The sequence below is a fragment of the Melanostigma gelatinosum genome (assembly GCF_949748355.1).
Source record: "Melanostigma gelatinosum genome assembly, chromosome: 21".
Lineage (NCBI taxonomy): Eukaryota > Metazoa > Chordata > Actinopteri > Perciformes > Zoarcidae > Melanostigma > Melanostigma gelatinosum.
Window position 1 is genome coordinate 20,667,690 of NC_136654.1, and position 16,860 is coordinate 20,684,549.

A 16,860-nucleotide genomic window follows, 5' to 3' on the forward strand; every position below is an offset into this window, starting at 1 on the left:
ATCGGCCTTTCCAGCGTACCGCATGCTGATTCATACTGTGTGTGTCTGGTATGATATACATAATGGCATGGGCATGAGTCAGAGGGCCTTTGCGTGTCTGCATTTTAGCATGTGTGTGTGTGTGTGTGTGTGTGTGTGTGTACGTGTGTGTGTGTGGATTCCGGCTCATAGTTCAGTAGATCTGTGTGGTGCCCCACAGTGCACCCTGCTAATCCTTTACCAGAATGGCTGTTGCCAGGCAGGGAAATGACCTCACGGGGCGCTAATGGGACTTTGCGGAAAACTCATTCATAACTGTAAATTGCGTGGGCTGTCAGGAATATAGCTCATTATATGCATCTTGTTGTTGTGTTTTTAAATATTTGTTTCAGTACACAAACTCTGAGCTTGAAGTGGCAGCAGCATTAGCATTTCCTGTACACACACACACACACACACACACACGGTGGAACACGAGAAACAGAGCTGTATTAGTGTTAATGTAACTAACTGGCATGAACAACACAATGGCGTTATTGGTATTGGACGACCTTTACTTATATGTAATTGAGCTGAAATGCAATGATTGCCTCCATGCCTGATGAGACTGTGGCTACAATAAAAGTGATCTATTTTTTTTATACTAAAAGCGTTCAAGTAAAAATTAACGATTTGGTTGATTTATGAAATGATTTCCCTTTTAATGGATGTTGAAACCAGTTAATAGCTTGCTCACACCTTCACTCACTCGTTCCCTCGTGCCTTTCGTTTTCATTCAGTGTACCATCTCCACTCTGTGCTTGTTATTTATGGGTCCACTTGTCTCGGGACACCTGTGAAACCTGAGAAGAGAAACTTGTTGTTCATAAACAGCCTGAAACATCTCGTTCTTTGGAACGTCAGATACTTTTGACCATGATTTTTTTTAAATTGTGTGCAGGTCGGCACATTCTACTGCGTTTTTGAAATTTAAAGGGAAGGTGGTGTGTGTGTGTGTGTGGAGTTTTAAGATGAGATTGTTTGTTTGTCGTGAGTGGAGTGAAGACAGCTGCTCTGTGTCCATCAGAAGCAGCACCACATTCCCTCCCGTGTCCTTTGACATCCGGCTGTCTTAGACACGTACAAACAGCTTTTTCTGCTTCATTAGTCACATCTTGATCTTCACATCTCAAGTAAGTAAAATGATCAGATAAATATCAAGATTTCTTTGCTGCATTCTTTGCAAAGTGGGATACAAAAACACTTCTTATGATGAGTCATGTTAAGTGAGCTGACATCACCCAGTATCCAAACTTCATGATCAACATCAATATTTCAGAAATTGTTGTTTTATGAAAAGTCTCTAGGACTGGACAGAGTGATGATGATGATGAGTGATGAAGAGCCCTGGTGGACATTCTACTTATCTGACAAATGGCAGTGACCCCATCATTTAGCTTCTTCAGTCTACAAGGAGGATAATACGTTGTGTGTAAACTGTCATATTGTCTGTTTGGTGGATGTCCGTACAGTCTGGGGGAGCACACCAGTCATCGTCATCATGAGAACGCTCCGGGTCTGATTCACATTTTGTGCGTGATTGAAGATTGGCGGTATGCTGGGAGGTTATTAATGAGGTTGTTGTCAATGGAAGATGTTGGGCCTTTTGTTGAAGCAAGTCTGGTGTCAAGCAACCGCATTTCTAACAGCAATGTGTGTCTCAGGGAATGACCATCATGATTCAGTGTAATTATAGTGTAAACAAATGATCCGTGTTGTCAAAACAGCAGTCATAACCATGACAGCTTGGAGAGAGACAGACCAAAATACGATATGTTGTGTTGTGTGGCTCCGGTAAAGTGGAGTAGTTGTTTGGAAACACAAATACAAAGTCCATATTAGCTGCTTTTTGGGGCTGTTTAGAGCCATTTAGTCATTTCCATTGATATTTCTGTTGCTTTGATACGTGGAAGAAAGAAACGCTGTGAATGTAGCAGACTTCATGTCTGGTCAGTGGACATGCACAGTCTCTCGATGCCGATTGGGGAAAAATGAGGTATTTTACCAGAAATGTGATGTGAGTCAGTGAATGTTCTGGAGACGCTATTTGTGTAAATGTGTTTGATCACAGTTTATTTTATTTCACAATGTTTTTGAAAGTTTCGGCTTTTAGTAATAAGCTTGCTGCTGGAATGCAGGTCAATACAACACATCTCACATAATTTGCTTGTTGGAGGAGGAGGGTGTTTGTGTCTCACCCTTTCTCTCTTTCTCCCTCATGCTGGCTCTCTCATTTTCTAAACGTGCAGGCTGGCATGTCTCCTTTCCCTCGGGATGGCCCTGATCTGACAACAGCAAGGCCTACACCCCGTGCAGGAAACCCATCCCACTGAGACAGCAGGCCTTGTTCTGTGTCTGTGTGTGGACGTTGTGCCATTCTGCTGCCAGTGCTTAATACAAACCGGACATATTTTAAAGAATGAATACAGAATCATTTAATTCCGAGAATGTACACCATCATCCTGGTGGCGGTGGCCTTCCCCTGCCTCTCATGGAGCCTCTCATGGAGCAGTGCTTGTTGACGTTTATACCCAAGCCTTATTTTCTCATTAAACCTTGATTGCATTCATCCCCCCACTTTGTCACCAGTTTTGTAATATCCACCCCTGCTGAAGGCATAAGTGCCCGCTTAAAGTGCCACAAAATGTTGCCGTAATGGCTTTTCTCTGAAATTTGTGCCAGAAGAGCTCTTCTGCAGGTTCACTCAAGGACAAAGTGCAAGCCAATCGGTTTGGATAAGTGTTTCCTTTTATGTGAGATGGATTTTGTTCTGAGAAGAGAGGGAACTGAAGGAGGAGGAGGACTTTCTTTGAGGTCAAAATATTCGTCTATTCTGCCGGAAAGCTTTTGAATCAAACTTTCATCTCAGTTATTCTGTTGATGCACACTACCCAAAGCTGATAAAGCGGAATCGGCTTCACCACTTCATACAGTATTAGCTGTGTTTTACTGATGTTGTGGACACTCAACAAAAATGGAACCTTTATTTATATCAATGAATATCTTCAGTGACCCATTTGTCAATGATTCCCTTAACAGCTGAACAACTATGTGCAGGACAGAGAGGAACTCAACCTGAATCATCCCGCCAAACAGCTCCTTCTGTCTTGCCCGGGACGTCCCGGGGAGTCTCGCTGGCAGCCGGAGCCGAGCCCCTGCCTCAATCCCTGGTGTTGTCATCCCTCTCATCCCCTGAGGTTTGTAGCCATTTTTTGTCTCATATCATTTTTCTTAACCCTTGTGTTGTCCTGGGGTCATTTTTGACCCCATTCGATGTTTAACGTCTCTAAATAAATGAGACATCATATTTTTGGTTTAATATTGAATGACTTTTCCTAATTTAATGGGGACAACTGGGTAAACACAAACTCAACATGTTGATATGTAAAGTGATATTTAAAGCCATTTAAACACCCAAAAAATATCTCTTTCCAATTTTAGGTCAATCAGTAAGATTTGATAGTGATCTGCATATTTCTCCATAGTCCCGTAAAAGGTATTCTGGATGTGTACGGGTTTGGGTGTCGAGGGGGTTGTTTTATTTAAAGGGCTATTGAGGTAGTCAACAAAAAACTAAGTACCTGACACATAAACTTTGGTAGCAATTTTAATTCTAATACTGTTCTGCAGGTTCAAATTGCTGGGGTCAAAAATGACCCCAGGATAACAAGTGTTAGTAAATTTGAAGGTACCAGGAGGCTTAAATGTTGCAGAAATGAATGTTGACATGTTTTATATGTCAGGTAATGAGTTGGAATAAAGTTGACTCAGGAGTTGAAACACAGAGGTGGGTGATAATTTATACTGTATGCTTTATAAACAGTCAAACCTGACGGGGTCATTTCTGACCCCAGAGGACAACAGGTGTTATTATTTGCTGCCATTAGAAAAATTCAAATGATTCAAGAACAGCATCCTCACTAAACTTTGATATGCACCTCTCTGTGATCAGTCAAATAGTAAAAAATAATATAAAGTCAAAATAATTTATTGTTTCATTGTATTTTCACTCAAAAACAGGGTCTACTTTTATGTAAACAAGGTCTATTGGCCCTAAATTCCAAAATGAAGGCAAAGATTTGTGGTAATGTGTTGGACTGAAGTAAGACTAAAGGTGTAAAACAGAATTGATTGACAATTTATACGATATGCTTTAAAAACAGTCAAACCAGGTTGGGGTCATTTTTGACCCCAGAGGATAAACAAGTGTATGGCAGTCGGGAGGACAACACAAGGCTTGTTCCCCAATTGCTGGTCCATCGCGTGACGAAAGGATTGGCGTCTAGTAGATGCTGTCAATTTTTTGTTTGTTATTAACAATTAAACATTTTAGTTAAGTAAAGGAACACTATGTTGGATTTAGGGGAATTTATTGGCAGGAATGGAATATTATATTCATAACTTTGTTTTCAATGGTGTATAATCACCTTTTGGTTAGCTTAGCATATCTACACAATAAATAAATAAAAGATACTTAAAGCTACTTCAAGAATTTTTTGTGTTTATTTTTGGCGATCCCTGTGGCCGGAATTGGTAGTGTGTGCAAGCACCAGAGTCCCTTTAGGAAACCTCTCATTTTACTGAAAAACAGTAAATACAGTAGCAATACAGCTCGGGCCTCAAGCAGTGTGGTGTGGTCGTTGGCTCCGAGCCTGGAAGAGCAGCGAGGCAAAGCTCAGAGGCCCCGCCGGAGTCTGAGCTGCAGGCGTTCCTGGTGAACGCCTGCAATATAAATCAGGTTAATTGACAATAAAACGATTTGTTGTATCCGTAGTTGAGACTTTAAATCTATATGATTAATTATTCAGATGGCTAATGTTATTGCATTTATTTGTACCAGACTGTACTAATCACGATTAAGATTTGTTGTATGAATTTGATAATTGGCCACAGGACAAATTATATTACCAGAAAGTCATCGCATGAAAATGGCTTCCACAATAACTTAACGTACTGTATGTATGATAAAGCATGCATAAGTCGCAACACGAACAAGTGCAGAGATCTTTTGATTACATTTCCAACACCCCAAAAGTCAGTGTTAAGCTTTGATGTAGTCTATTGTAGATACTCGGCCTTGTTCTAGTTGTAGCTACAAGACAATTGGCTGTAACATTGGTCGAGACGGCGTAAGTTCAGATCAGAATCACAGGCAAACTTTACTGTGTTATTTATTTCTAGGTTCTATCGTGCTTGTGGTCAGAGGACGTCGGTGTGCTCCCTGCTCACCGGAGCCCTTCTGGAGGCCACAGCAGCTCTCGGGGCCCGCTCTGCTCTGCCCTACCCTTTGCCCCAGAGCCCCAACAGCCACGCCGTGCTGAAAGGTGAGTGTGTGTGTGTATACAAAATGTTTTCCTTATTTGTAGGTTTCAGTGTACAAACCCCAATTTTTATTTAGCATGAAAAGTTCCCATTATTCCCCTGTGGTCTATGGCTCCACTCTTTTCTCGTCCTCTCTGCTCTTTTCCCACATTGTTCCTTGTCCACTGCGGGTTTTGGGTCGGTAGAAGCATGTCTATAGTTGATCCCAGTGGTTGCCCTTTCCTTCTTATGTTTCTCTTCATGTCCTTTGCTGTTCTCTCTCTCTCTCTCTCTCTCTCTCTCTCTCTCTCTCTCTCTCTCTCTCTCTCTCTCTCTCTTTCTCCACCTCTTTCTCCACTCCATTCTCCAATTTAGCCACACATGCACACACAATGCTGAAATGGTGCGAGACGTACAGGAAGAAGAAAAGGCCTCTTCACATCACAGGGTCCACTCAACACTGATGCACTCACACACACCAGTTATTTCTTAACATCTGAAAAGAGGTTATATGCACTTCAAACATGCTTGCACTGTTCCTCTGAAAAGCTCAGGAGGGATATTTTGAATACATTTTACATTAAAAGTACAGCCGCACACTATACACCTGCTTTTCATTGGACTTAAACCACATGGCAGCAGCTGCCTCCTGAAATGCCTTGAGAAAGACACTAAAATGTCAATTAATGAGACAAGAATATACCTTTCCACCATGCATATAGTATCTCCTCTTTGTTCCTCTCGCTATCTTACCATCCACATGACTTCATCTTCCAACCAGCCGGGTTGTTGGTCAGTTGCTCAGCTGTCTGTCCAACTTCTCTGCAATGATGTTGCATATGACATAATTGTAAGCCGATCCTGACATTAATTTCCACCGGCTCTGGTCCAGGGGACAGGCTGTCTCTCGCAAGATCAAGGAGATGTACGCACACACACACACACACACACACACGTACAAAAATGAATTTTAGTGTTTGTTTCTCTGCGACTTGCTTTAATATTTATCATGTCAACAACAAAACTTTATTTGTTGTTAGACAAGTTTTCGGGGGGGAAAAAACACACACGCACACACACACACACACACACATATCTTCAACATGACACTGTGTTATGTTCTAATGGGTGTTGCAGGAAACAGAATAAAGCCAGACACGCGCACACATAGCAGCTTAGAAGTCTTGGCAGGAATAGGATTTCATAGACGCACACACACACACTCGCACACACACACACACACACACACACACACACACACACACACACACACACACACACACACACACACACACACACACACACACACACACGCAGCATGAAAGACTCCCTGTCCAACTATCTCTTTCTCTGTAAGCCAGTACCAAAGTACCAAAGCTACCCAGATGTTGCTCATGATCATTACCTTCGAGAAGACTCACAGGCACATTGTTGTGTTTAAAAAAAAACAATAATACTACTGTGACATTTGAATGATTTGACATTTAATCTTCCATAAAACAGTGTCTATCTGCAGAGATTATAACGTCCCTCCAACAGAAACATATACTTTATTTTGGCTGTTTTAAAAGTTTTGATTCACTTGCTGAGTGCAGTGCCATAAGCTTGAAAATAGCCAAACAAAGGAGTGGCTTTAGAAACACTGATTTATTATTTTTTTGCAAATAAACAAACACTGAAACTGATTTTAAGATGAGGCATTTCAGTTTGAAGTGAACATGTTTTTTAATGTAGCAGAGCATACAACTCCTAAAACTTACCAGTAAAAAATACGTGTCAATGGTAAATAGACGACGCTTGTATAACGCTTTACAATCTTAACAGGAAAAAGCACCTGTGTCTGGTTATTGAGTGTACAACCTTGGAACCAAGATCTTTCTTGTACTGCACATTTCTGCATAGATGTTGTTATGATCTGAAAGTATTTAGCTGGTTCCTCTGATGTTCGTGGATGACTTGTGTCTTTCTGAAGCACAGCGATCATTTGGTTTTAGTGGCAGGTCAGCAGTAACGTTGTGGAGATGAGTTGGCACATATCTGGGTCAACAAACTAGTTTGAATAACCACAGTCTTAAGAATAAAGTAATCCAGCTCACCACATCTCGACTTCAGCTCAGTGCTGCTGCTGAAAACCAAGACGAAGCTAGAGCTGAAACAAAGTCTTTTCTGTCATTTTTCAAGCAGTACTTAAGAAACGAATGCAGCCCTGGAAGAAACAAAAACATCATATTCATTCATTCATTCCTTTTTCTTCAAATAGTGGATGTCTCATCTTGCTATTCAATAGCTGTGCCTTCATCTCCTGTTGCCCCCGATACTGTCAAAGTACACACATTTGTAGTTATTTACGTACAAAGAAAAGCTCTACTGCAGACCACTGGGGCTTAATGAGCTGTACATGGGAGTGGTTACGGTGCTTTTCTTGACCTCATTTCCTTTACAGCACAATTTACTACGCTGCTCAAAAGGAAGTGGGCTGCTCAGCACCGGGCTGCCATCCTTCCATCTCAGTATTGGTGTTTCTTTCTTTTTTTCCTCTTCCTCTCAGTCGACATTGTACATTGTGTTGCCTGCCAGCATTGACAGCAGATGTGGTGGGGAATCACACTGGACGGAAGTCTGAAGGATTTCAAAAGCACATTATTGCTAAAAAATACTCTGTGACAATTTTCAGTCGGTATATATTGCACAAATATACCATGTTTCTCAAATTGCTTGTCTTGTCATGTCAATTATCTAAATGGACAATTTATTTATATTTCTATCGATAAAATCAATTGGCTAATTATTATATATATAATAATATATAATCATATTTAATAAAGTTGTTGAAGACTCATTAAGATCATGTAAACACCTCAATAACAATCAGCACTTTACTGTGACTTGTCGCAGAGTAGGAATCTTGTTTTCAAAAACTACAGAATTTATAACATTTCCCATTTTATTATTCTGTGTATAAGGTGAGAGACAGAGAGGGGAAAATGTTTTTTCGTCTCTCCATATGAGTGTGTGAATTATGACAGTGTGTGGTCCTGCAGTGAGATGGTCTAGCCAGTCTAACTCGAGAGAGAGAGAGAGAGAGAGAGAGAGAGAGAGAGAGAGAGAGAGAGAGAGAGAGAGAGAGAGAGAGAGAGAGAGAGAGAGAGAGAGAGAGAGAGAGAGAGAGAGAGAGAGAGAGAGAGAGAGAGAGAGAGAGAGAGAGAGAGAGAGAGAGAGAGAGAGGGGACTGTCTGCTGATGAGGGAAGGGAGAGAAGCCACGTGAGTGAAAGCGAGCAACAGACAAAGCTACAGCGTGAGTTGGAGAGAGCCCAAGTTAGAAATGGAGTGAGTGAGGGAGAGACAGAACAGACAGCGAGAGAGAGAGAGAGAGAGAGCAGCTGCAGGAGAGAGAGAGAACCGACGGCTCAAATGTGGACAAGTGTACTTCGCTGTCCTCAGCACTGAACTGTCAGTGTGGAAGCAGAGTGGCCAGCTGTATCTAGCAACCATGAAGCACTCTCACTGAACGGACTACAAGCTGACCAGTGAGTAGAGGAAAAGTGAGTTTTTGCAGTATGGATGCCGGTGTCTTCACACAGCTGAGAGAAAGTGTAACATTGACTGAGATTCTGTTTGTTTCCATGTGTTTTTTTTTCTAAATGTAGTGTCTTAATGTATCTGTAAATTGGAACCGCTGTATGTTGTCTAGTGTGGTCAGCACTGAGCTGTCATGCATGTGAGAAATCAAAGGGGACTTAATTAATTGAACAAGAATACTTGAACCGTTTGTTTACATGCTAATGAGGGAATCTTATTATGATGGCAAGTCATCTCAGCTGGTTGTTTAAGAAGTATTAAACATTTAGAGAGATACAAATCAGATTTGGTTTTATCTTGACTACAAATCTAAAGTGAGTATATAATGTCTATTCCTTAAATTCTGTGTTTTCATGTCGTTGATATAGGTTTTACTGCATCGCGTGTCAATAGCCAAGTTTCCATCAAAATGGTTCTCAAATTTTAACCACATTTCTTGAAAACCGGCAAACAAAATGAGTGGGAACGGTTGTTTCCATCCGCCACCGTTGTGCGATTATAAGGAGTTGGTTTATCGATATGAGCAGTAGGTGGCTCCAGTTCCAACATAACTAAAAGAGAGCCAGTCCAAACTCAAACGATGAAAAATAATGTAGGAAGTTTGATGGAAATGACATTTCTGTTTGTTTTTATGTATTAATGTGAGGAAGGCCTGTGAGGAGACGGTTTTAATCACTTCAGTGGACATTGAAGTCACATGCGTCATGTATGTTATCAAGTACATGATGCAAACACATCTATTTAAATCTGCTTTTATACTGTTACTGTTGTTTTATACATATACTGCTATTCCTGCTACTGCCAGTACTAATACTACTACAGCTATTAGTACGACTGCTACTAGTACTACTACTACTGCTACTTCAAAAACTGACTTTACTACTACTTATTCTACTACTACTACTGTTATATTAAATACTACGACCACTACTACAGCTATTAATACGACTACTGATACTACTACTTCTACAACTTCTTCTAATTACTAATACTTCGACTACAACTTCTACTACTACTGCTACTACAAATATCACTACTGCTACAACTAGTACTTATTCAAATGCTACTAATACTTATACTGCCAATAATACTACTACTACAACAAATATCACTACCGCTGGAATTCTTTTAAGCTACATAAACCGTTCGAATATCAAAATGTTCAGCTCTTTCAGGAGAGGGGTGATATAACTTCATATTTGTAATCTTTCAACTTTTTGAATTATTAAGCTTTTTGCAATTTTGCAATTCTTTTTAAATTGGATATCTATTTTCAGCAATGTTTTTGAGATTAATTTCAGATTTCAGCATTCCAACGCATTTTCAGCAGGAAATACATTTTCTAGTTGCTTTTATTGTTTCTGTTTTCACATGTAAAGTGCCTTTGAGTACTTTTTTAAAGCGCTAAACATATGAAATGGATTAGTATTATTGTATATTATTAAGTATGCGCTCGTTTCTTTATCAAATTTTGCCTTTATCAACGAGCAAACTTTTCCACCTTTGCAAAGCATAAAAACTTCCTTTGCACGATATTTCCCATTTTTATTTTTTTTTATGTTTTAATTTTCAGCGTTTCCACTCAGGCTTTTTAATGAGCAGATTGAACTCACCTGCTGTTGCCTCTAATCTATTTAGTTCCTAGTGGCAAAGGATTTAATCTTGCGTTGCTTTGCTTACTGACACTGATTATGACTCAAGTAAGAGTCAACTAGACCAGCATGCTCATTTGTGATTTTGTGTGGTATCCTTTTATATTTTGCGTACTGCATTACAAGATTTTATTTACTCGTAGATTCAAAGGGATCGCTTGTATCTCGAGTAAACTACAGGTGGCAGTAACGTTGCAATCCAATGTAAAACTTTGGCATTTTATATCGAAATGTGATGGATGATGCAGCAGTTGGGAAATCGCGTGCGAGGACGTGTTGTGCACTGTGCCCCCTCCCCTTCACACCAAAAACCTGACCGATTGTCAGGGTCTGTGGGCAACTTCACACTGAATTGATCCTAAGAACCAGTGTCGTAGCTATACAGTAATACACCTTACTGTTAAAGGAAACAAAAAAGACCAAAATGGCCCATGTGTTGCATCTGATTTGTGTCAAGTCACTGTGAAGTTACGCAGAGACACTGAACTCATGACTAACTTTCGTCTAACTTTCTTTTTTGCGTGTTTTTCCTGTACAAATAGAATGGGCCTCATCCACAGTATAGTTTGACCTGATACCTCTAATATGAAGGGAATAGGGAAGATAACATTTCGGACCACATGCTTCTTTAAAAATCTCAAAATGTACCTTCATAAACATCACAGGGAGGGAGGTCACGGTCAATTAGTCATGTGTCTTGTGTTCTCTCAGTCTCACTGCTGCATGTTCAATATTGCACATCAGTGTTTCTCAAACTAGTGTCGATGATGTGTGACGTGTCGGAGGTCTTTTTCTCAAGGGTCTACAACTGGTTACGTTGGATACACTGATCACCATCTCCGGAATTCAAGATTTCGCTCCATTCAGTCTTCAATGTTTATTTATCTCAGCTCTCTGTTGTCACGACTGATATTGTCCACTGAGTGTGAAGCTTTGCAGGCACAAGTTGAATAACACATGATAAAGAATTCTAATACATTTGTTTATCTACTGATTCTATTTTGGGAGCCATCGCTTTGACACAAAAAAATTTTTGTTTGAGAATGTAGGTCTTTGGTTTGTTTTTTTACCGTCAACATGTTGGAATCTTTCTGTTTTTCGTATCAACACACGTTTGCTTTTAATTTATTCTTCAGAATCTCTTAAGACCTTTTATTCGCTGCCTTGTCTGACCGTTTCCCAGTTTAAAGGATGAATGAATGAATGATTTAGGCCTCTGCATGGTCATGAAGTTCATATCAGCTACTTGAGGGTGTTTCATGTGAAAACAACCTGAGCCAGAGATGAGGAGATATTGCTCATATCCTTGAAACATGGAAGATTTCATAGTTTTCAAACTGTGCTAAAATGCAAACATAATAATTCAGCACCAGATCTCTGTTCACATTTTGACTCCATGATAGTTTGTTGTTGCAACTGTTTCTCCATCATTTCTACCACAGCACTTGTGTGAAAGGGTAACAGTGATCATTTCCTCCAGTGTGCGACTTTATTTACAGGCCATGTCGTCTGTGGTCTCAGGACACCAGGCTCTCTGAAACACCTTTTCCTTTTTTTCAGTTGTAAAATAGTTTAATTTACTGCAAATATGTCTCCGAAATATGTGTTCCAGGTCTGGACGATAACCTGAGGTCTGTCTCTGTTTTAGGACATTTAAAGGATTTGGTGGATTACGCTGTCTCGTAACTGTATTAGATAGATCACACCTACTGCATAGAGTAAACGACAAAAATCCCCACTTATTCAACTAATCCCTTCCTTCCTCTTCTGTTATCTCTCTCCTCTTCTCCCGTCTCTCTTCTCCTCTCATTTACTCTCTTTGTTTACACTGATCTTCTCTCTCTCTTCAGACTACCTCCAGTTCTCCAAGTTTATTATATTTATTTTAGTCTTTCCTTTCTCTCGTCTCTTTGTTCTTAACTGTCACTTACTCTGTCTGTCGCTGTTCTTATCTCACCCCCCCCCACACACACACACACACACACACACACACACGCTGAGAGTTCATTACAGGAGCTGTGAGTCCGGATCCACAAATCAAACTGTGTAAATAGGCACGTTTTGCCCCTGCAGAGCAGCCGCTGCTGTTGCCATCGCTACCTGTTGCACATCTCAAGAGTTACCAAGGACACCCTTTAAGTGTGTGTGTTCGCATATCCGTTTGCAGCATACACTATTTTTTTTGTGTGTGTGGCTGCGGAAGAGGAGTGGGTAGGTATGACAATGAACAGACAAAAATGATCTAATTACTTCAATCTGTTTGATGTACATCTCCTTTCTTGCCTTCGTGATATTGTACGATAGAAATTGTATTACTCATTTGTTCAGTCCTCTAGTTGTATTGATATTAGGAACAACCGCATGCTTCTGTTGGAATAAGTGCTGTTCAGTGTCTAGGTGCAGGTGGGTTTCACCAGTCAGCGACATGAAGTACTGGAAACCTCACCCTTAAAAGAGTGGAAGCAGCAATCTCCTGGGAACTAGAAAGGCTTCTGCACATTTCTGAATGCAGGGAGTCCCTCATACGGTTCGTGGAAGAACTCCTGCTGTGGAAAAGGCCTGTTAGTTTATGTGGCATTCATCCCAACAATGTACAGTATGTCTACCTGGCAGCTCCAGCACCGGTGTAGCAACTGGCCATTAGTCCTTTTGTTAGCAGAGATGAGAACAGGTTTGCATACGTGTGTGTGTAAACAGACAGACTAATGGACCTCGCTGAAATCCAAACACAGGAACTGGCAGGTGATCAATGCTGTTTACTTCTGGAGGGAGGAAGTGTGCAGACGTCTCTTGGGGAGGGAGGAGAGGTACTGAGTATGTGGTATGCAGAGATTTATGGATTAGAAGACTTGAGACATTCAGGTTAATCCTGAAAAAGAGATAAACATTTCATTGAGGCTTAAAACTTTCATGGTGAACGGGAAACATCAGAGCAGATAATGCCTCGTTTTTAATCTCTTTCTGTTCTTTTTCCATTTCTTGTTTGAGAAACAGCGGTCTTTGCTTTCCATGTGTACTCGACACTGGTGAATGCAACGCATTCTCCTCTCTTTCCGTCCATTAACCTTTCTCTCTCCTCCTCCTCTTCATCTCTCTTTGTCCTTTGGATTTCAAGAGCTGTTGTCTCTCACCGAGCACCTAAAATACCAGCTAGTTTGGTAATGCAAAAGTCATACTCTGTCTCTTCTTCTGTCCCGCTCCTCTTTATCTTGTCCGTCCAGAGCGTCAGCTGGCCATCAGTATGACCAGCAGCGGCTCTCTGCAACCCAGCGTCAGTGGGATCAGTAAGGAGCTGGCAGAGGTGCGGCACCTCGTTCAGTTCCCCGAGGAGATCGCCTGCATCCTCACCGAGCAAGAGCAGCAGCTTTACCAACGGGTGGGAGGACACGCACACGGACACTTATCTGGGACAAAAAGAATAGGAACAACATTTTATATTTGTTTTATTGTGTTGTGAAATGTCTTGCGTCTATTTCTAAGGTGGCAGTAATAATACTTCACTCGTCTGTTCCTTCCTGCAGGTCTTTCCCTTGGACTACCTCTGTTTCCTCACTCGAGACGTGGGCAGTCCTGAATGTCAAACCAAACGCCACCCAAGCCTCAAGGCCTCGCTGTCTGTGCCCGCCGTACCCACCCAGAGTGCTCAGCGAAGTGCTCAGCGAAGTAACGCCGTGGAGGACCTGGTGGCGCGGTTCAACGAGGTGAGGGGTCTGGTTTGTAGAATGTGTGTGTTCAGGATTATCATGCTTTTCTTTCTTAAATGATTTCTTCCTAATCATCTCTTTGTGCGTTTTCTTCGTCACTTACACACACGTAATTGATTATCCAATCGTTTCTGAAACATTTTCTGCCGATTGATTAATGAATTCAGCTCGACTTCAAACAACCACATGTTTTCACCTCTTTTTTTTTTTCTTTTGGTGTGACCTGTTAAAGGTTGTGATTCATCATAGTCCCTCAGTCTATATCGTCCAAGCTCAGGTTTACGACAGGGTTCAAGTCTGAATGAGATCACTTGAGAATCCGTGATGCCAATCAGCAAACTATCTGGAAGAGTTTAATGGTGCGACTCTTAAATGCCTTCAACAACTTTTCAAACAAGACCATATTGAGATGTTTTAACGATTGGGAAAATATTGTCTTAGTGCCCTTTAATGACATCATCAGAGACAGTGAAAACGCGTGCGTTGCGATGTGACACAAATGTGAAAGGTTGAAAAGCGTCGCAGACCAGTAATTGTAGTTTTTTTTTACAGCTGGGTTTGCGTTTGTGGTATTTGCAGTGCGAGTCGTACCAACTCATGAGCGACGCACACACCGTGTGTACGAAAGCGCACGCACACTCACAGCGGTGTGATTTGGCTGAAGTTACTCTCCCGGGCCTTGCCTCTTTTCTGGTGAGTGACTTCGAGAATAAACAATCACACCGTTGTGCTGCCGAGACGGAGAAAGCGAGAGAGGGAAGAGATTGATTGGAAATTATGTCATCTTTAAGTTGCGTGCCTCTCTCTCTCTCACATCAGCTGGTTTTCATTTCAAGTCAGCAAGAGGGGAGACACACTCAAAAAAGTCAAATGTGCATTGTAGCCATATATGGGCACAATGGAGTGAGAGTCAAATGACGACAGTGCGAAGACAACGATGGCGCTCTCTGAAGAAGATGAGATACTGTTGGCGGGATTTGTCTTAGCTGTGACTGTGCACCGTAGTTTAGACAAGCGTTCCTCAGTGATTGTGGACGGTGTTATGTCAAATATTAACATGAGAAATGTAGGTTCTGTTTTTTTTACAGTGAATTTTGAATTATTATTTGCTAGCTGCGTTCTGCTTTTATTCTTTAACGACTCCAACAAACTGTTATTGGAATCATTGCCAACAAAGCTCAAGCAATTAGTAGATCGATCAACTCTTTTGATGTTTTTTAAGCAAAAATGGCAAAAAAAAAAAACAACTTCTCTAAGGAGAATGCATTTTCTATTTTTTTGAAAATCTTTGATTTTGGCCTTTTGGTTGAACAAAACAAGGCATTTGAGATGTACCATTGCACATTACTGACATCATTTACACCAAACAATTAATCCATTAATTGAGAAAAATACTTGGTAGATTAATGCGTATTGGAAATAGTCTGGTTGCAGCCCTTTTATACGATGATCTATTCTTATGAGGGGTTTTGTCTCAAATGGAACATCTTCAGGGTCTGATTTCTTTCCTCACACTTGACAGACACAGTTTTGCAAATTTAAATACAATTTTCCCAACGGTATCTTAATAGTTTTGACCCTGTTCATTTTCAAGCCATGTATGGGAGTGAGGGATTATGCAGTTAGAATGGACACGCACGGCAAGAGAATATTTGGAGGCAAGGAAGGGTGAGAGGTTTGGGCCCCCTTTGTGTCTGTCCGGAGTGTTTAGCTTTGACGAGTATGTGTTCATGCGTTGACTTTGTCATCGTTCTCTGTCAACCTTGGTTATGCAATTCATGTATCAAGGAGAAACTGACCCTCGTGGTTCAACTAATAACACACGCACAGATGGAGGCAGACAGACTGACGGACGGACAGATGAGCGCGTACACAAACATCAAAGGAGGGATCAGTGTGTACCTATTCTCTCTCTCTCTCTCTCTCTCTCTCCACACATCTCTTCATATCCTATTCATTATCATTATCTCTCATACGAAACGCCGAGTACACACTTTTGCTGTCGGCGGAGATGCCAACTCTGTAATATGCTTTGATCTGTGGCGGTTCAAAAAGCTCACTTTGCAGACGGGGAGAATGGTTTAGATGGTGACTGTAATTTAACCCTGACGGCGCTGATGAGGCTTTGCTTCATGTCGTAAAGCCTGATAGAAGATTTTCCCAGGCGCAGGAGAGTAACAGATAAGAGGCTGTGGTGCAGCAGGGATGATTGTCAGTAAACAATATACAGTATATTGCAGCACAACAGAGCAAGGACCCTGCATCCTTGCCAGCTGCAGATGGGATTTTCTGTAACTGACAATCAGAAAATGTGGACATTTGAGCATCTACAATTTCATTCGCTGACGATATGACCGATATCTTCAGAGCGACTAACTAAGTAGACCTCGTGCTGAGGTTTGTCTTCTCTACTGCTGTTTTCAAGGTTGCAGAATGAACTTTGAGCTCCAATAAATGTTTGTTCCACTGAACTGCATGAATACATGTTGTGTGATTTGTATGGAAAGTGGTGCAACTTTGACTTCAAGCTTCTCAGTTTGAGTGGGTGGGACCAGTTTGGAGGAGACGGTTAACCCTCTGAGATGGATTACATTCTCACAGCAGC

The 16,860-nt window shown here is 41.2% G+C and overlaps 1 protein-coding gene across 1 annotated transcript in view; it reads left to right on the forward strand.

Annotated features, from left to right (window-relative positions):
* Positions 1–16,860, forward strand: part of plce1 (phospholipase C, epsilon 1) — a gene marked incomplete at its 5' end in the record, with an annotated part of 55,333 nt that overhangs the window by 15,444 nt on the left and 23,029 nt on the right. Inside the window, 4 exons of the mRNA XM_079292823.1 lie at positions 3,058–3,219; positions 5,201–5,342; positions 13,773–13,927; positions 14,073–14,252. Of these exons, the coding sequence (XP_079148949.1) occupies positions 3,058–3,219; positions 5,201–5,342; positions 13,773–13,927; positions 14,073–14,252 (639 nt within the window). The remainder of the gene's footprint in view (positions 1–3,057; positions 3,220–5,200; positions 5,343–13,772; positions 13,928–14,072; positions 14,253–16,860) is intronic.